The sequence below is a fragment of the Salmo trutta genome, chromosome 1, assembly GCF_901001165.1.
Source record: "Salmo trutta chromosome 1, fSalTru1.1, whole genome shotgun sequence".
NCBI classification, from domain to species: domain Eukaryota; kingdom Metazoa; phylum Chordata; class Actinopteri; order Salmoniformes; family Salmonidae; genus Salmo; species Salmo trutta.
In genome coordinates, this window is record NC_042957.1 from 4,945,829 (window position 1) to 4,968,450 (window position 22,622).

The 22,622-nt window shown below is 44.9% G+C and overlaps 1 protein-coding gene across 2 annotated transcripts in view; it reads left to right on the top strand.

The window, feature by feature from the left end:
* Positions 1–22,622, top strand: part of LOC115151972 (steroid hormone receptor ERR2-like) — a 58,583-nt gene that overhangs the window by 34,225 nt on the left and 1,736 nt on the right. For both annotated transcript variants that reach the window (XM_029696402.1, XM_029696491.1), the window contains 3 exons: positions 7,867–7,980; positions 10,513–10,674; positions 19,262–19,531. In XM_029696402.1, coding sequence (XP_029552262.1) covers positions 7,867–7,980; positions 10,513–10,674; positions 19,262–19,531 — 546 coding nt within the window. The remainder of the gene's footprint in view (positions 1–7,866; positions 7,981–10,512; positions 10,675–19,261; positions 19,532–22,622) is intronic.

A 22,622-nucleotide genomic window follows, 5' to 3' on the forward strand; every position in this document is an offset into this window, starting at 1 on the left:
ATTCCCAATATAAGGACAATCTATTCCAGATATGATGCCAACCTATTCCAGATATAAGGACAACCTATTCCCTATATAAGGACAACCTATTCCAGATATAATGACAACCTATTCCAGATATGATGACAACCTATTCCAGATATGATGACAACCTATTTCAGATATAATGACAACCTATTCCAGATATAATGACAACCTATTCCAGATATAATGACAACCTATTCCCTATATAATGACAACCTATTCCAGATATAATGACAACCTATTCCCTATATAATGACAACCTATTCCCTATATGATGACAACCTATTCCAGATATAAGGACAACCTATTCCCTATATAATGACAACCTATTCCCAATATAAGGACAATCTATTCCAGATATGATGCCAACCTATTCCAGATATAAGGACAACCTATTCCCTATATAAGGACAACCTATTCCAGATATAATGACAACCTATTCCAGATATGATGACAACCTATTCCAGATATGATGACAACCTATTTCAGATATAATGACAACCTATTCCAGATATAATGACAACCTATTCCAGATATAATGACAACCTATTCCCTATATAATGACAACCTATTCCAGATATAATGACAACCTATTCCCTATATAATGACAACCTATTCCCTATATGATGACAACCTATTCCAGATATAAGGACAACCTATTCCCTATATAATGACAACCTATTCCCAATATAAGGACAACCTATTCCAGATATGATGCCAACCTATTCCAGATATAAGGACAACCTATTCCCTATATAAGGACAACCTATTCCAGATATAATGACAACCTATTCCCTATATAAGGACAACCTATTCCAGATATAATGACAACCTATTCCAGATATAATGAAAACCTATTCCAGATATGATGACAACCTATTCCAGATATAATGACAACCTATTCCAGATATGATGACAACCTATTCCAGATATAATGACAACCTATTCCCTATATAAGGACAACCTATTCCAGATATGATGACAACCTATTCCCTATATAAAGACAACCTATTCCAGATATGATGACAACCTATTCCCTATATAAGGACAACCTATTCCCTATATAATGACAACCTATTCCCGATATAAGGACAACCTATTCCAGATATAATGACAACCTATTCCAGATATAAGGACAACCTATTCCAGATATGATGACAACCTATTCCCTATATAAGGACAACCTATTCCAGATATGATGACAACCTATTCCAGATATAATGACAACCTATTCCAGATATAATGACAACCTATTCCAGATATGATGACAACCTATTCCAGATATAATGACAACCTATTCCAGATATGATGACAACCTATTCCAGATATAATGACAACCTATTCCCTATATAATGACAACCTATTCCAGATATAATGACAACCTATTCCAGATATAATGACAACCTATTCCAGATATAATGACAACCTATTCCAGATATAATGACAACCTATTCCCTATATAATGACAACCTATTCCAGGTATGATGACAACCTATTCCAGATATAATGACAACCTATTCCCGATATGATGACAACCTATTCCCTATATAAGGACAACCTATTCCAGATATAATGACAACCTATTCCAGATATAATGACAACCTATTCCAGATATAATGACAACCTATTCCCTATATAATGACAACCTATTCCAGATATGATGACAACCTATTCCAGATATAATGACAACCTATTCCCGATATGATGACAACCTATTCCAGATATGATGACAACCTATTCCAGATATGATGACAACCTATTCCCGATATGATGACAACCTATTCCCTGTATAATAATGCATTACATTTGAGCAGGGCCCATTTGAAACGAAGCCATTCACTGTGACGTCATGCAGACCAGGGCGATGGATGGCGAGGGATCCGCGCTCCTCATCTCTCTGATTTCTCCCAGCTAAGATGGGTTCCTCTAAGCTCCCCCTGGCACTGCCAGCCTCCCCACCCATTCTGACACATTCACTAGAAACAAGTACCCCCAGCAGCCTGACAGGTGAGAGACTCAAAATAGTGCCCCCCACACACACACACACACGCACGCACGCACGCACGCACGCACACATGCACACACGCACACACGCACACACACACACACACACGCACGCACGCACGCACACGCACGCACGCACACATGCACACACGAACACACGCGCACACACACACACACACACACACACACACACACACACACACACACACACACACACACACACACACACACTTGCATAAAAACACACAAATTCATGCACACACACAAAGACACACACTCAGAAACACATACTTTGTATCGCCGCCAGGACGTGTGTAAGACAGTGGCTTTGACAGAATACACTTCATGGTAGCGGGACAAATGATCTAAAGATGGTTCTATATGAACCCACACACATAGACTAAGCTGAGCTCCTCGCTATGCCCCTCCCACCTTCCCCCCTCTCACCCCCCTCCTATCCCCACCCCCCAACTCCCTCCTATCCCCAACTCCCCACCTCCCCTCTCACCCCCCTCCACCTCCACCTCCCCTCTCTCCCCTCTCACCCCCACCTCCCCTCTCACTCCCACCTCCCCTCTCACCTCCACCTCCCCTCTCTCCCCTCTCACCCCCACCTCCCCTCTCTCCCCTCTCACCCCCCTCTCACCTCCACCTCCCCTCTCACCCCCCTCTCACCTCCACCTCCCCTCTCTCCCCTCTCACCCCCACCTCCCCTCTCTCACCCCCCTCCTATCCCCACTCCCCAACTCCCTCCTATCCCCACCTCCCCTCTCACCCCCACCTCCCCTCTCTCCCCTCTCACCCCCCTCCACCTCCCCTCTCACCCCCACCTCCCCTCTCTCCCCTCTCACACCCACCTCCCCTCTCTCCCCTCTCTCCCCTCTCACCCCCACCTCCCCTCTCTCCCCTCTCACCCCTCCTATCCCCACCTCCCCTCTCACTCCCACCTCCCCTCTCACCCCCCTCTCACCTCCACCTCCCCTCTCTCCCCTCTCACCCCCACCTCCCCTCTCTCCCCTCTCACCCCCCTCTCACCTCCACCTCCCCTCTCACCCCCCTCTCACCTCCACCTCCCCTCTCACCCCCCTCTCACTCCCACCTCCCCTCTCACCTCCCTCTCACCTCCACCTCCCCTCTCTCCCCTCTCACCTCCACCTCCCCTCTCTCCCCTCTCACCCCCCTCTCACCTCCCCCTCCCCTCTCTCCCCTCTCACCCCCCTCCTATTCCCACCTCCTTGGTATCCATACTTCATTGTACTCCATAACAGTAAGATGTTGCTAAATGCTTCAAAGACGATCTGAGCTCCTGACCCTGACTTTATGGTACTGGGTCCAACTAGAGTATATTGTCTGACTTTATGGTACTGGGTCCAACTAGAGTATATTGTCTGACTTTACGGTACTGAGTCCAACTAGAGTATATTGTCTGACTTTACGGTACTGGGTCCAACTAGAGTATATTGTCTGAAACTATGGTACTGAGTCCGACTGGACTACATTGTCTGAGCCTAAATGGGCTACAGGACTGAGGTGTGGGAATGTGTGTCACAACCACTGAGATGAACACACACACACATCCCTCAGCCACGGCCTCATCCACCTGTCTTGTTGTGGTCAGGTTCTCAGACAGGACCCTGTCACATGATAGAGGAGGTTCTCAGTACAGGACCCTGTCACATGATAGAGGAGGTTCTCAGTACAGGACCGTATCACATGATAGAGGAGGTTCTCAGTACAGGACCGTATCAGATGATAGAGGAGGTTCTCAGTACAGGACCGTATCAGATGATAGAGGAGGTTCTCAGTACAGGATCGTATCAGATGATAAAGGAGGTTCTCAGTACAGGACCATATCACATGATAGAGGAGGTTCTCAGTACAGGACCCTGTCACATGATAGAGGAGGTTCTCAGTACAGGACCCTGTCACATGATAGAGGAGGTTCTCAGACAGGACCCTGTCACATGATAGAGGAGGTTCTCAGTACAGGACCGTATCACATGATAGAGGAGGTTCTCAGTACAGGACCGTATCACATGATAGAGGAGGTTCTCAGACAGGACCCTGTCACATGATAGAGGAGGTTCTCAGACAGGACCCTGTCACATGACAGAGAACATAATCCAGCCAAACTACGATCAGACTCCACACGCATATACACACACACACCAACTTGACTACACTCTCTCCTCTCTCCTGCTCTCTGGCCTCCAACTGAAAGTGGTTAGCGCCAAGCTCTTCATTCCTGTCAGGGCCTACTAGTTATGGACCTGTTGGATGTTCCAGTTCCTGTCGCATGATTCTGACTGGGCCCAGAGTGTGTGTTTGTTTGTGTTTCTATGTGTGTGTGTGTGTGTGTGTGTGTGTGTGTGTGTGTGTGTGTGAGAGAGAGAGAGAGAGAGAGAGAGAGAGAGTGAATTCATGCATGAAGGGGGGTAGATATGTACCTATCAGGTTCACAGGGTAAAATATCAACTTTGCAACATGTCTCTTGACTTTTCTAGATACACTCCACTGTTTAATCGTTCCATGAAATGACTTTATTTAAACCCTAGTGGCCGCACCCCCTTTTACTCTATACTGTAAAGGTCAATAACGATGTGGTCAGTTAGCAAAGTACTCCAGATAGTATCCTGAAATAGACTTTTCTAAATTAAACCTCAATCCCAATTTAGCTAGAGTAATGGAGCAAACAAGAACGCTCTGAACAGACATCGCCAGTCCTATTCATTAACAACACAGCTCAGAACGGTTTGTTTAAAACTCCCAGACATCACCAGTCCTCTATTCATTAACAACACAGCTCAGAACGGTTTGTTTAAAACTCCCAGACATCGCCAGTCCTCTATTCATTAACAACACAGCTCAGAACGGTTTGTTTAAAACTCCCAGACATCACCAGTCCTATTCATTAACAACACAGCTCAGAACGGTTTGTTTAAAACTCCCAGACATCACCAGTCCTCTATTCATTAACAACACAGCTCAGAACGGTTTGTTTAAAACTCCCAGACATCACCAGTCCTCTATTCATTAACAACACAGCTCAGAACGGTTTGTTTAAAACTCCCAGACATCACCAGTCCTCTATTCATTAACAACACAGCTCAGAACGGTTTGTTTAAAACTCCCAGACATCACCAGTCCTATTCATTAACAACACAGCTCAGAACGGTTTGTTTAAAACTCCCAGACATCACCAGTCCTATTCATTAACAACACAGCTCAGAACGGTTTGTTTAAAACTCCCAGACATCACCAGTCCTCTATTCATTAACAACACAGCTCAGAACGGTTTGTTTAAAACTCCCAGACATCACCAGTCCTCTATTCATTAACAACACAGCTCAGAACGGTTTGTTTAAAACTCCCAGACATCACCAGTCCTCTATTCATTAACAACACAGCTCAGAACGGTTTGTTTAAAACTCCCAGACATCACCAGTCCTATTCATTAACAACACAGCTCAGAACGGTTTGTTTAAAACTCCCAGACATCACCAGTCCTATTCATTAACAACACAGCTCAGAACGGTTTGTTTAAAACTCCCAGACATCACCAGTCCTATTCATTAACAACACAGCTCAGAACGGTTTGTTTAAAACTCCCAGACATCACCAGTCCTCTATTCATTAACAACACAGCTCAGAACGGTTTGTTTAAAACTCCCAGACATCACCAGTCCTATTCATTAACAACACAGCTCTTCTTCAAAGAACAAGAAGGAAAGAAGGAGACATCTATTTACCATCCTTGTTGATTGATTAAGACGTACAAATGGAAAGCTCCATTAGTCCAGCGGCGGGGGTAGATCTCGATTTAGCCCAGACCTTCCAGGCAGCACAGAATGTTTGCTGGGAAGAACCAACCGGTCCCCCACCCCCGGAGAATCGTGGGTAATTAGGTTAGTGGATATTTGGTGGTGTCATCAGGAAATTGAAAGACGGAACGCTAACCCTTTTGTTTCTAAAAGGGAATCAAAGAATTTATACATAAGTCACAGAAATCTCACAACTTAATTTGACTTGTATTGGCCAGTTAAAAGCTGTTTTCCCTGCCCGTCTGTGCACACAAGGTTTAAGGTGAGAGGGAAGGTGTAGTATACCTTCATTGCTCCGTATCCAGTAAAAAAAACAAGATAATCCTATGTACAGCTGACTTGTTTTACTAAGTCAATGTTTTCCTTCTCCTGTGTGATGAAAAACATCATTGAACGATCACAATACTATAAACTTTATTAAGTTTAGCTAAATCGCTTGTCAGGAAAACCATTAGTTAGGAAAGCCAGCTCAACAATTTAAAAAATGAACTTGCCGTGTTTACTTGGCAAAGAAAAATGCATGTTTTTTTTCTGAGGTGTCAGGTAAGTTTACGGTATATTTGTGTCGGGGTTAAATGGACATTACCCTTTTTATTGTTCAGCTATGTACTCATGAAGACAACTTGTCAACAGTGTCTTGACACCAGGTAAGGACACTGTATGGGCTGTAGTACCTACCAGAACCATGTCTTTAGAGAGTTGAACCATCTTTTTTAATATTGTTCTGATTGTAGACATTCAGTTACAGAACATTGTTGAAAATGTATTCTCTATGTAATGTTAATGGGGATCTAACATGTCTGCCATAGAATGTTGTAGTGTCATAAGCATCATAATGCAAAAGCCACAGTGTTCCAAATCTTATGGTTTTGGAACCTACCAGGACTCTGTGGTTCCTGCTAGACTGGTTCTGGAACCGACCAGGACTCTGTGTGGTTCCTGCTAGACTGGTTCTGGAAGCGACCAGGACTCTGTGTGGTTCCTGCTAGACTGGTTCTGGAACCGACCAGGACTCTGTGTGGTTCCTGCTAGACTGGTTCTGGAACCGACCAGGACTCTGTGTGGTTCCTGCTAGACTGGTTCTGGAACCGACCAGGACTCTGTGGTCCCTGCTAGACTGGTTCTGGAACCGACCAGGACTCTGTGGTCCCTGCTAGACTGGTTCTGGAACCGACCAGGACTCTGTGGTCCCTGCTAGACTGGTTCTGGAACCGACCAGAACTCTGTGGTCCCTGCTAGACTGGTTCTGGAACCGACCAGGACTCTTTGGTTCCTGCTAGACTGGTTCTGGAACCAACCAGGACTCTGTGTGGATCCTGCTAGACTGGTTCTGGATGAGATGAGATGGAGACTGAGAGCTTCAGGCGGTGCGTTTTTTGTTGTTGTTGCAAGATGCAGGATATTATCAAGCCAGTTTTTTTTTTTTAAATAGTAAAATGAGTACAAAACCTAGATAACTAACCTCTATCATGTGATCGATTACCCATTTTAACAATACGCACCAAATTACTCTGACTCATTCTGACCCAGTGAGTTTGTGAGTAGTGAGTGTGTAATGTAATGAGTGTGTGGTATTGAGTTTGAGTCGTGAGTGTTTGATAGTGAGTTTGTGAGTAATATTGGTGGTGTCCCCATCTAGCTGACAGAGGGACAGAAGAAGGATAGGAAGCCATTGGAGTGATGAACAGGATTACCAGTCATTGACTGATGCAGCTCAGTGGAAGCAGCCCTCTGATCTCTGCTGGCCATCATCAAAGGAAAAAACACATTGACAGACAGAGAGCTTTATAACGCTCTCATTGATGGGTTCAGAGGCTTGACTTTACAGCAACATAACACTATCAGTACACATTACAGTATATAGTCTAACTACCCTAGCAGAAGATGATCTGTGTACAGGCTCCTACTTCGTCTGGTGTATTATATTATCATCTTTGTCATTTTTGGTTGTTGTTGCATAAATCATGAATCTCATGTTTTGTTGAATGTGATCTTGTTGTCCCGTGTTTATTTCCAGGTGTGCGTCTGGATCGTGTGAGGGGTGGAAGACAGAAGTACAAGAGGAGAATGGGGGATACAGAGAACGGGTCCTATCTAGGCCTGACACTTCCCCCTCCTGCCAAAAAGCCATGTGAGTCACAATAATAGTTACCCTTTCTGCTTGTATTATACTTAGGGCCCTGTGTATTGGTGTACCATGTCACATGACCTGGATTTTAACCTTTTTATTTTAAGCCTTTTCCAGAAATTAGAATTTGGTGCTCGGCCGTCTGACATAAAACGACAAGTGGGAAGTTCCATTAAAACGTTTTTCAAATCATATGAGCAAAAAATATTCTGCTTTATCTGGAATGCTAAACCAGACAAGATAAAGCGTGCCTATCTACATAATGAATATGAACTGGGTGGGTTGAGATGATTACATTTAAAATCCATAAACCTCTCTCTAAAAGCTTCATTGATACAAAAGTTTTACTTGAACCCAAAATGGTTCTCAAGTAGATTACTAAGGCAATCTATTGTTTAAAAATGGCCTTTTTTGTCTTTGTGCAGATTGCCATGTCTCATTTTCAATTGATTGAAAATGAAACCGTTTTTCAAAGTATCTCTCTTTTTCAAAGAAGCATTGCAGAGCTGGTTACAATTCCAATTTCATCCCCCTGAAACGATAGAACAAATATTATAGTTAAACTCAAATGTACTGGTTGATAAAATACCTGTTTTATGGAAAGTTTGAAAAGGGTATTCTGTTTTTAAACGATATTGTAAATTGGAGTGGTAGTTGTTTTTCATGGAGTTATCAGAATTGTATGGGAAGGTCTGCTCAATCCAAGATTACAGCGTTACCCCAAAAATGGAGGTGGGAGGAGGTAGGGAACTATAGGATAACAACTGGCGTAGGAATAAAAAATAACATAAATAAAGGAAAGTAGACCAGTTTCATTTGAGGACCAGGATGTTGACAGCTGTGCCATACAGATTGCAAAATGGTTCAGAAGAGATTTTTGATGTACCGATTCCATGGAACAGGGTGTATGAGTTGATATATAAAACAACGCAAGATTCAAGACTTCGTGCTTTTACTGTACAGAATTATTGCCACCAATGAAATGTTGATTATTTGGGGCATAAAATCATCGAAGCTCTGCAGATTTTGTTGTGAGGATACAGAACCAATAGACCATTTATTTTGGTATTGCCCTCAGGTAGACTGTTTCTGGTCTCAGGTTCAGGAATGGCTGAAAATGCATAGCATTGATCTAAAATTGACTCTAGAAATTGTACTGTTAGGAGATCTGGAGAGACCGGGTCAGTCAATTACTAATATACTAATACTCTTAAAGTATTTATCTTCAACTCACAATCTGTGGATTCTGTTCAATTAGACAGATTCAAGTTGTATGTTAAACATCACAGCATAGTTTGGTGGCAGGTTAGAGCGTTGGACTTGTAACCGAACGGTTGCAAGATCGAATCCCCGAGCCGACAAGGTAAAAATCTGTTCTGCCCATGAAAAAGGCAGTTAACCCAGTTTTCATAGGCCGTCACTGTAAATAAGAATTTGTTCTTAACTAACTTGCCTAGTTAAATAAAGGTAAAATATATATTTTATATAAATATATATTTTATATATATATATATTTATTTTATTTATTTATTTATTTATTTTTATTTATTTTTATTTATTTAAACTGTTCAAAAGATACATGGTACTTAGAAACCCGAAGAGGGTGGCCAGCAGAGATGGGTGGGATGGGCTGAGGGTTGGGATGTGGAATTGGAGACAAGTGGGAGTGGAGTTGCTGGGCGGGGGGGTTTGAATGACACTGAGGGGCAACGTTGTATCTATTGCCTGAGGCTGATGCCGTGCAGGTGTTTGTACACATGCATATACACACACTCTCATTTAAATACACACACGTGCAAATACACGGACATACACACACACGTGTAAATAGTGCCATACAATGCCCTCATAAGTATCCAGTTGATCTTGCTGTTATGATCTTTGTTGTCTTATGTTTTTTTGCGATGTTGTTTTCTGTTTTCCTTTGTTTTTCTCTTTTGTTCATTTTGTTGGTGCATCGGGGGTCTTGGGGATGGGGAGTGGAATTTATTTATATTATGTATCTCTCTGGGAACTGTGGGGGGGGGTGATTCTGGATGGTTGGTGGCCTGGCGTTTGGGAGCTTGGGCCGGTGGCTGATAGGTCGCTGGTTCGGGTCCCCATTTTTGACCTTGTGGGAGATCTGTCGACGTGCCATTGAGCAGGGCGTTGACCCTGTGGGTCGCTCTGGATGGAGTCTCTGCTAGATGACTCAATGTTGAGCGGCTTCAATGCAAGTAGGTTTTAATGTTCAATAAATGTATTTATTTTTTTTATTTTTTTATTAATCATAAGTTTTTAAATAAAGGTACAAATCCAGGTCATGTGACATGATCCACACGGGGTTCTACTACACGGGGTTCTAAACATGGTGCATGTTGGGTTGTGAAACACTAACATCTCACTATGCAATCTACTCTAAACCTCTGTCCATCCACAGCCATCTAATCACACATCTTGTCCTCTCTCCCCCTCCCTCTCTCTCTTCTTGTTCTCTCTCTCCTCTCCTCTCCCCCCTCCCTCTCTCTTCTTGTTCTCTCTCTCTCTCTCGGCCAGTGACAAAGATTGTGTCTCACCTGCTGGTGGTTGAGCCAGAGAAAATCTATGCCATGCCAGACCCGACCATGCCAGACGGAGACATCAAGGCCCTGACCACACTGTGTGACCTGGCTGACAGAGAACTGGTGGTCATTATCGGCTGGGCCAAACACATCCCAGGTAGGACTATATTATCTAACCACATCCCAGGCAGGACTATATTACCTAACCACATCCCAGGTAGGAGGACTATATTACCTATCCCAGGTAGGAGTACTATATTACCTAACCACATCCCAGGTAGGAGGACTATATTACCTATCCCAGGTAGGAGTACTATATTACCTAACCACATCCCAGGTAGGAGTACTATATTACCTAACCACATCCCAGGTAGGAGTACTATATTACCTAACCACATCCCAGGTAGGAGGACTATATTACCTAACCACATCCCAGGTAGGAGTACTATATTACCTAACCACATCCCAGGTAGGAGTACTATATTACCTAACCACATCCCAGGTAGGAGGACTATATTACCTATCCCAGGTAGGAGGACTATATTACCTAACCACATCCCAGGTAGGAGGACTATATTACCTAACCACATCCCAGGTAGGAGGACTATATTACCTAACCACATCCCAGGTAGGAGTACTATATTACCTATCCCAGGTAGGAGGACTATATTACCTAACCCCATCCCAGGTAGGAGGACTATATTACCTAACCACATTCCAGGTAGGAGGACTATATTACCTAACCACATCCCAGGTAGGAGTACTATATTACCTATCCACATCCCAGGTAGGAGGACTATATTACCTATCCCAGGTAGGAGGACTATATTACCTATCCCAGGTAGGAGTACTATATTACCTAACCACATCCCAGGTAGGAATACTATATTACCTAACCACATCCCAGGTAGGAGGACTATATTACCTATCCCAGGTAGGAGGACTATATTACCTAACCACATCCCAGGTAGGAGGACTATATTACCTATCCCAGGTAGGAGGACTATATTACCTAACCACATCCCAGGTAGGAGGACTATATTACCTATCCCAGGTAGGAGTACTATATTACCTATCCCAGGTAGGAGTACTATATTACCTATCCCAGGTAGGACTATATTACCTATCCCAGGTAGGAGGACTATATTACCTAACCACATCCCAGGTAGGAGGACTATATTACCTAACCACATCCCAGGTAGGAGGACTATATTACCTAACCACATCCCAGGTAGCAGTACTATATTACCTATCCCAGGTAGGAGGACTATATTACCTATCCCAGGTAGGAGTACTATATTACCTATCCACATCCCAGGTAGGAGGACTATATTACCTATCCCAGGTAGGAATACTATATTACCTAACCACATCCCAGGTAGGAGGACTATATTACCTATCCCAGGTAGGAGGACTATATTACCTATCCCAGGTAGGAGGACTATATTACCTATCCCAGGTAGGACTATATTACCTATCCCAGGTAGGAGGACTATATTACCTATCCCAGGTAGAGGTACTATATTACCTAACCACATCCCAGGTAGGAGGACTATATTACCTAACCACATCCCAGGTAGGAGGACTATATTACCTATCCCAGGTAGGAGGACTATATTACCTATCCCAGGTAGGAGGACTATATTACCTATCCCAGGTAGGAGTACTATATTACCTAACCACATCCCAGGTAGGAGAACTATATTACCTAACCACATCCCAGGTAGGAGGACTATATTACCTATCCCAGGTAGGAGGACTATATTACCTATCCCAGGTAGGAGTACTATATTACCTAACCACATCCCAGGTAGGAGTACTGTATTACCTATCCCAGGTAGGAGTACTATATTACCTAACCACATCCCAGGTAGGAGGACTATATTACCTATCCCAGGTAGGGTGACTATATTACCTATCCCAGGTAGGAGGACTATATTACCTATCCCAGGTAGGAGTACTATATTACCTAACCACATCCCAGGTAGGAGTACTATATTACCTATCCCAGGTAGGAGTACTATATTACCTAACCACTTCCCAGGTAGGAGTACTGTATTACCTATCCCAGGTAGGAGGACTATATTACCTAACCACATCCCAGGTAGGAGGACTATATTACCAAACCACTCCCAACATATCCCAGATAGAACTGGAGGAAAGAAACATTAAAGCCTCAAAACTCTTTTTGAATAAGTGCTCTCATTAACTCTCTCTCTCTCACACACACACACACACACACACACACACTCTAAGGATAATGAACATCTGGTCCTCATCTACCCGGAGGGGAGAGACAGTTCCATATTCTACACATGTAAATCAATAGAGAGCAACTGAAGCTGTGTGTGTGTGTGTGGCAGTTGGAGGATGATGGGGGTAGGGGTACCTCCCTTTACGTCAATGTATTCCATTTCAATTTGAGACTTAGTCAGTAAGAGGATTGTATTTTTTTAAGACTGATTACACAAGGAGCAGGCAGTACCATTGGTTTATTTAGGGAGGTACTCATTCCTCTCTTCCTCTCGACTCAAACCTACATCTGAATAGTTATACACTTTCTTAGATCTCATTGTTTTCAGGAGTCTTAATTGGAAAAATAAGAATTTAATTTCCTTAAAATAAATAATTAGAATTCTCTTAATATATCATCCCTCTGTAGATATTCCCAGCATGCAATGTATTCACTGTTAGCATCGCTGGGTTGATCTCCCCTCAGCTATTTGCCATGAGAGTACTGTTCTTGGGTCAGTTTCTAACCATAACCCCCCCAGTGATTAAAGTTCAGATTTGGGGAGGGTGAGCTGATCCTGAATCGGTGGTTTACTGTCATCTGCTGATTATGTAGAACCCAGGGGAGATGTACAGTCCAGTAGTGGGAGATTACAGGGTGGACCCAGGGGAGATGTACAGTCCAGTAGTGGGAGATTACAGGGTGGACCCAGGGGAGATGTACAGTCCAGTAGTGGGAGATTACATGGTGGACCCAGGGGAGATGTACAGTCCAGTAGTGGGAGATTACAGGGTGGACCCAGGGGAGATGTGCAGTCAGTAGTGGGAGATTACAGGGTGGACCCAGGGGAGATGTGCAGTCAGTAGTGGGAGATTACAGGGTGGACCCAGGGGAGATGTGCAGTCAGTAGTGGGAGATTACAGGGTGGACCCAGGGGAGATGTGCAGTCAGTAGTGGGAGATTACAGGGTGGACCCAGGGGAGATGTGCAGTCCAGTAGTGGGAGATTACAGGGTGGACCCAGGGGAGATGTGCAGTCCAGTAGTGGGAGATTACAGGGTGGACCCGGGGGAGATGTACAGTCCAGTAGTGGGAGATTACAGGGTGGACCCAGGGGAGATGTACAGTCCAGTAGTGGGAGATTACAGGGTGGACCCAGGGGAGATGTGCAGTCCAGTAGTGGGAGATTACAGGGTGGACCCAGGGGAGATGTACAGTCAGTAGTGTGATTAGGGAGATTACAGGGTGGACCCAGGGGAGATGTACAGTCCAGTAGTGGGAGATTACAGGGTGGACCCAGGGGCGATGTACAGTCCAGTAGTGGGAGATTACAGGGTGAACCCAGGGGAGATGTACAGTCAGTAGTGTGATTAGGGAGATTACAGGGTGGACCCAGGGGAGATGTACAGTCCAGTAGTGGGAGATTACAGGGTGGACCCAGGGGCGATGTACAGTCCAGTAGTGGGAGATTACAGGGTGGACCCAGGGGAGATGTACAGTCCAGTAGTGGGAGATTACAGGGTGGACCCAGGGGAGATGTACAGTCAGTAGTGGGATTAGGGAGATTACAGGGTGGACCCAGGGGAGATGTACAGTCCAGTAGTGGGAGATTACAGGGTGGACCCGGGGGAGATGTACAGTCAGTGTGATTAGGGAGATTACAGGGTGGACCCGGGGGAGATGTACAGTCAGTAGTGTGATTAGGAAGATTACAGGGTGGACCCAGGGGAGATGTACAGTCCAGTAGTGGGAGATTACAGGGTGGACCCGGGGGAGATTACAGGGTGGACCCAGGGGAGATGTACAGTCAGTGTGATTAGGGAGATTACAGGGTGGACCCGGGGGAGATGTACAGTCAGTAGTGTGATTAGGGAGATTACAGTGTGGACCCTGGCGAGATATACAGTCTAGTAGTGTGAGATTACATGGTGGACCCGGTGGAGATGTACAGTCAGTGTGATTAGGGAGATTACAGGGTGGACCCAGGGGAGATGTACAGTCAGTGTGATTAGGGAGATTACAGGGTGGACCCGGGGGAGATGTATAGTCCAGTAGTGGGAGATTACAGGGTGGACCCGGGGGAGATGTACAGTCAGTGTGATTAGGGAGATTACAGGGTGGACCCAGGGGAGAGGTACAGTCAGTGTGATTAGGGAGATTACAGGGTGGACCCAGGGGAGATGTACAGTCAGTGTGATTAGGGAGATTACAGGGTGGACCCAGGGGCGATGTACAGTCAGTGTGATTAGGGAGATTACAGGGTGGACCCAGGGGAGATGTACAGTCCAGTAGTGGGAGATTACAGGGTGGACCCAGGGGAGATGTCCAGTAGTGGGAGATTACAGGGTGGACCCAGAGGAGATGTCCAGTAGTGGGAGATTACAGGGTGGACCCAGAGGAGATGTCCAGTAGTGGGAGATTACAGGGTGGACCCGGGGGAGATGTACAGTCCAGTAGTGGGAGATTAGACTACATGATGGCCAGGTAACAAGTATTTTAACATTTTACATTTTAGTCATTTAACAGACGCTCTTATCCAGAGCGACTTACAGTAGTGAATGCATACATTTCATACAATTTCATACATTTCATACATTTTTTCTGTGCTGGCCCCCTGTGGGAATCGAACCCACAACCCTGGCGTTGCAAACACCATGCTCTACCATCTGAGCTACAGACAGGTAACAAGTATCATTAACAGCCTTATGATCAGTCCATTATTAGCGTGTTAAGAGGAGTGAGGACCCTCTCTTTCAAATTGTTTAACTGGTACCCAAACACACGTAGAACATAGTTTACGATACATTGCATTCGGAAAGTATTCAGACACTGACTTTTTCCACATTTTGGTACGTCCCAGCATTATTCTAAAATTGATTCATTTGTTTTTATCTCAATCTACACACAATACCCAATAATGACAAAGCAAAAATAGGTTCAGACATTTTTTGCAAATGTATTAAATAAAAACTGAAATTACATTTACATAAGTATTCAGACATTTACTCAGTACTTTGTTAAAGCACCTTTGGCAGAGATTACAGCCTCAAGTCTTCTTGGGTATGACGCTACAAGCTTGGCACACCTGTATTTGGGGAGTTTCTCCCATTCTTCTATGCAGATCCTCTCAAGCTCTGTCAGGTTGGATGGGGAGCGTTGCTGCACAGCTATTTTCAGGTCTCTCCAGAGATGTTCAATCGGGTTCAAGTCCGGCTCTGGCTGGGCCACTCAAGGACATTCAGAGACTTGTCCTGAAGCCACTCCTGCGTTGTCTTGGCTGTGTGCTTAGGGTTGTAGTCCTTTTGGAAGATAAACCTTTGCCCCAGTCTGAGGTCATGAGCGCTATGGAGCAGGTTTTCATCAAGGGTCTCTCTGTACTTTGCTGCGTTCATTTTCCCCTAGATCCTGATTAGCCTCCCAGTCCCTGCCGTTGGAAAAACATCCCCACAGCATGATTCTGCCACCACCATGCTTCACCGTAGGGATGTTTTCCTCCAGACGTGACGCTTGGCATTCAGGCCAGAGTTCAATCTTGTTTGTTTCATCAGACCAGAGAATCTTGACGCTTCTTCCATTTGAGAATGATGGAGGCCGCTGTGTTCTTGGGGACCTTCAATGCTGCAGAAATGTTTTGATACCCTTCCCCAGATCCGTGCCTCGACACAATCCTGTCTCAGAGCTTTAAGGACAATTCCTTCGACCTCATGGCTTGGTTTTTCCTCTGACATGCACTGTCAACTGTGGGACCTTATATAGACAGGTGTCTTTCCAAATCATGTCCAATCAATTGAATTTATCACAGGTGGCCTCCAATCAAGTTGTAGAAACATCTCAAGGATGATCAAAGGAAACAGGATGCACCTGAGCTAAATTTCGAGTCTCATAGCAAAGGGTCTTTAAATTTGTGCTAAATAATACATAAAAAAAAAAAAAAATCTGAACCTGTTTTCACTTTGTCATTATGGGGTTATGTGTGTAGATTGAGAATAGTTGTTTTTTAATCTGTTTGAGAATACGGCTGTAAAGGCTGTGAAGTAACAAATTGTGGAAAAAGTCAAGGGGTCTGAATACTTTCCGAATGCACTGTAGATGTGACTTCATCTATTTTTAGGTGTTTAAATGAAATATATTTGGAAGTATGTTGTGCTATTGACAGGCCACCCCCTCGTGATACCTTACTGCGTTTCAAGTTGAGTGAACAAACATGCAAAAATGTGCCAACATAAAATGCAAGCTATTCGTTGCATGTGTTTGTTAGTGAGACCTCTGACCGTTTGACTTTGTAGTCTCCGTCAGCAGTGGTTTGAGGGGATGACACGGAGTAGCCTGAATAGTAGACACACACACACACACACACACTTGCACATACACACAGGCCTCATGGCGTTGTATCTCATTGTCATGGGGAGTCCTGATTGGCTGTTACTTACACATGCTGTCATGACAACCAGGCAAGAATCATTGGCATGGCTGCCACAGGTCAGAGGTCACCGTTAATTTGTGCAGTTGCACGGCACAGTCACCACTTACAGTACAATCATACTATACGCATGCACTGCAATGATTCTTCTCTCGTTCACACACATTTACACACAACCCTGCCACACTGTCAGATGAGAGGAGGGGGAGGGTATGTCTCCCTCTCTCCCTCTCTACCTCTCTCTACCTACCACAGGCCCTGTCATGTCATTACCTCTGTCTCTTTATTGGGCCCATGATGGCCCTTAGGAGCACTGTAATGATGGCAAATTAATAGAGAGTGAACTGCTGAGAGAGAACTGTTATCTGTGAGGGAGAACTGTTATCTGTGATGGAGAACTGTTATCTGTGAGGGAGAATTGTTTCGATAACACAGACTGGAACATGTTCCGGGATTCATCCGATAACATTGAGAAGCTTACTACATCAGTTTCATTAATAAGTGCATTGAAGGGGCCTCCCGAGTGGCGCAGCGGTCTAAGGCACTGCATCGCAGTGCTTGAGGCGTCACTACAAACCCGGGTTTGATCCCAGGCTGTGTCACAACCGGCCGTGACCGTGAGTCCCATATAACATGTAATGCCACAACAGATTAGATGAACTGGAGTGAGAGCTGTGAGCATTAAAATAGATGTTCGACCAACTTTGTATAACTCTTAAGGACACCTGCCGAATGACCGACTGACCATGTGAATCCAGGTGAAAGCTATGATGCGTTATTGATACTCGTTAAATCCATTTCAATTAGTGTAGATGAAGAAGAGGAGACAGGGTAAATAATCATTTTTAAAGCCTTGAGACATGGATTGTGTATGTGTGCCATTCAGAGAGTGAACGGGTAAGACAAAGATTGAAGTGCCTTTGAACGGGGTAATGGTAGTAGGTGCCAGGTGCACCGGTTTTGAGTGTGTCAAGAACTGCAACGCTGCTGTTTTTTTTTTACATTCAACACTTTCATGTGTGTATCAAGAATGGTCCACCACCAAAAGCACATCCAGCCAACGGCAGGTCAGTGGTCGAAAATGGGTCATTAATGAAAGTGGACAAAGGAGGCTGACGTGAATTGTGCAGAGTAACAGACGGGCAACAGTTGGACAGTCCAGTACAACATTGGTGACCAAAGCCCCTTAAAATATTGACACGAATAGGGTACGGCAGCCGACGACCTGACAGAGTTCCACCTCTTTCAGCAAAACAAACTAAAACTGCGGTTAGAGAGGGTTGAGGAACGAAAACAGTGGAGAAGGTGAAAAACATCTGATGAATCCTGGTTCCTGCTGTTTAACACGGTGATGGAAGGACTAGGAAGTACATGTGTCCATCATGCCGCATGTCAACATTGCATGCTGATGGTGGTGTAGGGTGTATTTGCATGGCACACATTGGGCCCCTTGATAAAAGTGTTTTAATGCCACGTAATATCTGAACATCATTGCCAATCTGGTGCATCCCTTCATGGCAGCAGTCTATCCATCTGCGAATATATTTTATGTTTTTTTTGCAGGACAATGCCCTATGCCACAAGGCTAGATTTGTCCCGGGAATAGTTCCACAAACATGACAGTGAATTGTGCTTACTGCAGTGGCCTGCCCAGTCAGCATTGGAGTCAACATGGAACGCTTTCGAGAACTTGTAGAGTCCATCCCCCGACAAATTGATTCTGTTCTGAAGGCAAAAGGGGGTGGAACTCAATATCAGGAAGGTGTTCTTAATGTTTTGTACACTCAGTGTCTCAGTTCAGTTTTTACAAACTGAGTTTCTAGTGATCTGACTTTGAGACATTCCCAGAGTAAAACAAATGTGTGTGCGTATATATATATATTTCCCCCCCTTGTTCATTAGTAAACTTTGCTGGAAATTACATTTTCTTTGTGACCTAGCTCCTTGCTTTAACTAATAAATGTGGAAAATCACAATTGTATATTTGATCTAAAATCCACATGCTGGCGTGAAAGTCTAACACCCTCCACATGGAGCCAATAAGGCAAACATATATTATATATATGCCTAAACCCTACTTATCATCCTCTAGGATTCTCCAGCCTGTCTCTGGCAGACCAGATGAGTCTACTGCAGAGTGCCTGGATGGAGATCTTGGTCCTGAGCATCGTGTTCCGCTCGTTGGCCTGCGAGGAGGAGCTGGTGTATGCTGAGGACTATGTGGTGGATGAGGAACACGCTCGTCTATCTGGCCTGCTGGACCTGCACGTTGCCATCCTGCCTCTAGTCCGACGCTATAAGAACCTGAGCATGGAGAAGGAGGAGTTTGTCACGCTCAAGGCCATCGCCCTCGCTAACTCAGGTACGCACACAGATGACAGACACGCACAAATTATTATTATATTTGCTGAAATATGTCAGACTCATAAAAACCTATTGTTGATAGGAGACACAGGAAACAGTCCCCCTTTTGAAGATTGACGTTAGAGTATGTCTGAATGGTCAATCTCTGGTAAATCTAAGTAGCTGACACGTAATTAAAACAAAACAAAATGTCACCAATCTCAGAGGGCAATCGCATCCACACAGGCGATCTGAGATAAGAGGGGACAAAGGGGTCAACAACACGGCTGTTTAATTAAATGTCTCTGCTGTGCCACGGTGGGTGTGTGTGTGCTCACTTCTGAATGCACGTGTGTGTATAGCATCAGTGTTCTATCTCCTCCCTCTTTCTCTCTCCTCCCCTCTTTTTCTTTCTCTCTTTCTCTCCCCTTTCTCTCCCCTTTTTCTCCCCTTTCTCTCCCCTTTTTCTCCCCTTTCTCTCCCCTTTTTCTCTCTCCCCTTTTTCTCTCCCCCCTTTCTCTTCCCCTCTCACCCTCTCTTGCTCTCTCCCCCTTTCTCTCTCCCCATCTCTTGCTCTCTCCCCATCTCTTGCTCTCTTGCTCTCTTGCTCTCTCCCCATCTCTTGCTCTCTCCCCTTCTCTTGCTCTCTCCCCATCTCTTGCTCTCTCCCCATCTCTTGCTCTCTCCCCTTCTCTTGCTCTCTCCCCATCTCTCTGTCTCTATAACAGTAGCTTCCTGCCAGCGCTCCACAGCCAAGGGAGATATATTTAGCATTTCATTAGGAAAACAGTGTCTGTCAATAAAATGTGTTAAGTGGAGTGGAATGAGCATCAGGGAGCGACGGGGCTTGTTTGTTTCCATGTGAAGATGCCTCTCTCCTATCGACAGTTTGCTTGTCCCCTTACTAATCAATGACTGTTTGGAGGGTCCTGTCCCTTTACAAATCTATGACTGTTTGGAGGGTCCTGTCCCTTTACAAATCTATGACTGTTTGGAGGGTCCTGTCCCTTTACAAATCTATGACTGTTTGGAGGAAATGTTTTCTCCTGGGAGAGGGGTATAACAGAAAGGGGAGCTGAGGGGGGGGGGGGGGCCAGAGCTGAAGGGGGGGGGGGCAGAGCTGAGGGGGGGGGGCCAGAGCTGAAGGGGGGGGGGGCAGAGCTGAGGGGGGGGGGCCAGAGCTGAGGGGGGGGGGGGCAGAGCTGAGGGGGGGGGGGGGCAGAGCTGAGGGGGGGCCAGCTGAACACTGTCTCACAGAGATCTGGTGCTGTTTGTGTGACAGCTGTGGAACATCATGGCCATTGATTTAGTAATTAGCTCAGTATCGATGGGATCTACTCCAGCCAGCTGATGGATTACATGGAAATTGTTTCTTCAAAGTTAGTTTTGCATTACGCCCTTCACACACTGAACACAACCACAACCACACACCCACACACACGCAATGGAGTATAGGATCACATCAGTTTCAACATGAAGGGCCAAATGAAGACTGGAACAGAACACATGTGTAGTCCACATAGGCTAGTTAATTTCCCTAGATAGAAAGATAATTTATACAGAAGACGTGTGTGTGTGTGTGTGTGTGTGTGTGTGTGTGTGTGTGTGTGTGTGAAAACGGCTAGCTGCCTGGGTGTGTGTGTGTGTGTGTGTGTGTGTGTGTGTGAAAACGGCTAGCTGCCTGGGTGTGTGTGTGTGTGTGTGTGTGTGTGTGTGTGAAAACGGCTAGCTGCCTGGGTGTGTGTGTGTGTGTGTGTGTGTGTGAGAACGGCTAGCTGCCTGGGTGTGTGTGTGTGTGTGTGTGTGTGTGTGTGTGTGTGTGTGTGTGTGTGTGTGTGTGTGTGTGTGTGTGTGAGAACGGCTAGCTGCCTGGTAAGAAACACTTAATCAGTCAGTTAGGAATATAATTAGCCCTCTACTTTACTTTCTTCTGCCTCATTTACACGTTCTGTCACTTCTCTTATTTTACTGTTTTACTCTGTTCATACCTGTCTGGAACTATGGGAACAAAATGGAGGGAGTTGACACTTGATTTATAAACAGGCCGTCCCATGGTGAATCATCCAGTGATTTATAAACAGGCCGTCCCGTGGTGAATCATCCAGTGATTTATAAACAGGCAGTCCCGTGGTGAATCATCCAGTGATTTATAAACAGGCCGTCCCGTGGTGAATCATCCAGTGATTTATAAACAGGCAGTCCCGTGGTGAATCATCCAGTGATTTATAAACAGGCAGTCCCGTGGTGAATCATCCAGTGATTTATAAACAGGCAGTCCCGTGGTGAATCATCCAGTGATTTATAAACAGGCAGTCCCGTGGTGAATCATCCAGTGATTTATAAACAGGCCGTCTCGTGGTGAATCATCCAGTGATTTATAAACAGGCCGTCCCGTGGTGAATCATCCAGTGATTTATAAACAGGCAGTCCCGTGGTGAATCATCCAGTGATTTATAAACAGGCAGTCCCGTGGTGAATCATCCAGTGATTTATAAACAGGCAGTCCCGTGGTGAATCATCCAGTGATTTATAAACAGGCAGTCCCGTGGTGAATCATCCAGTGATTTATAAACAGGCAGTCCCGTGGTGAATCATCCAGTGATTTATAAACAGGCCGTCCCATGGTGAATCATCCAGTGATTTATAAACAGGCAGTCCCGTGGTGAATCATCCAGTGATTTATAAACAGGCCGTCTCGTGGTGAATCATCCAGTGATTTATAAACAGGCAGTCCCATTTGGTGTCTCATGAAAAAATTATGTTGTCCTGTGTTCGAAACATTACGCAGTTCACACAACCAGACAATTTCCACTGCATATCAAGTGTCAACTCGATCCAGTCAGGACATGCTGCTGTGCAAATCAAATGCACTTTCGAACAGCGTTATCCCTAACCGGAAATCCACTAGCCAGCAATTGATTGTATTTTGGCCTAAACTGACTTCATATGAAGTGGAGGTTCGCTGTGCGTTTCAGTTCAGGCTAGGCTGCTTTTATTAGAGTTTTTGTCTTGAGGGAACTGGTTTCTCTTTCTTATGTAAACTGGGGCCATCTGCCGCTATCCTTCACTTGAACGATAACACACACACACACACTAATTCATTAGTAGAT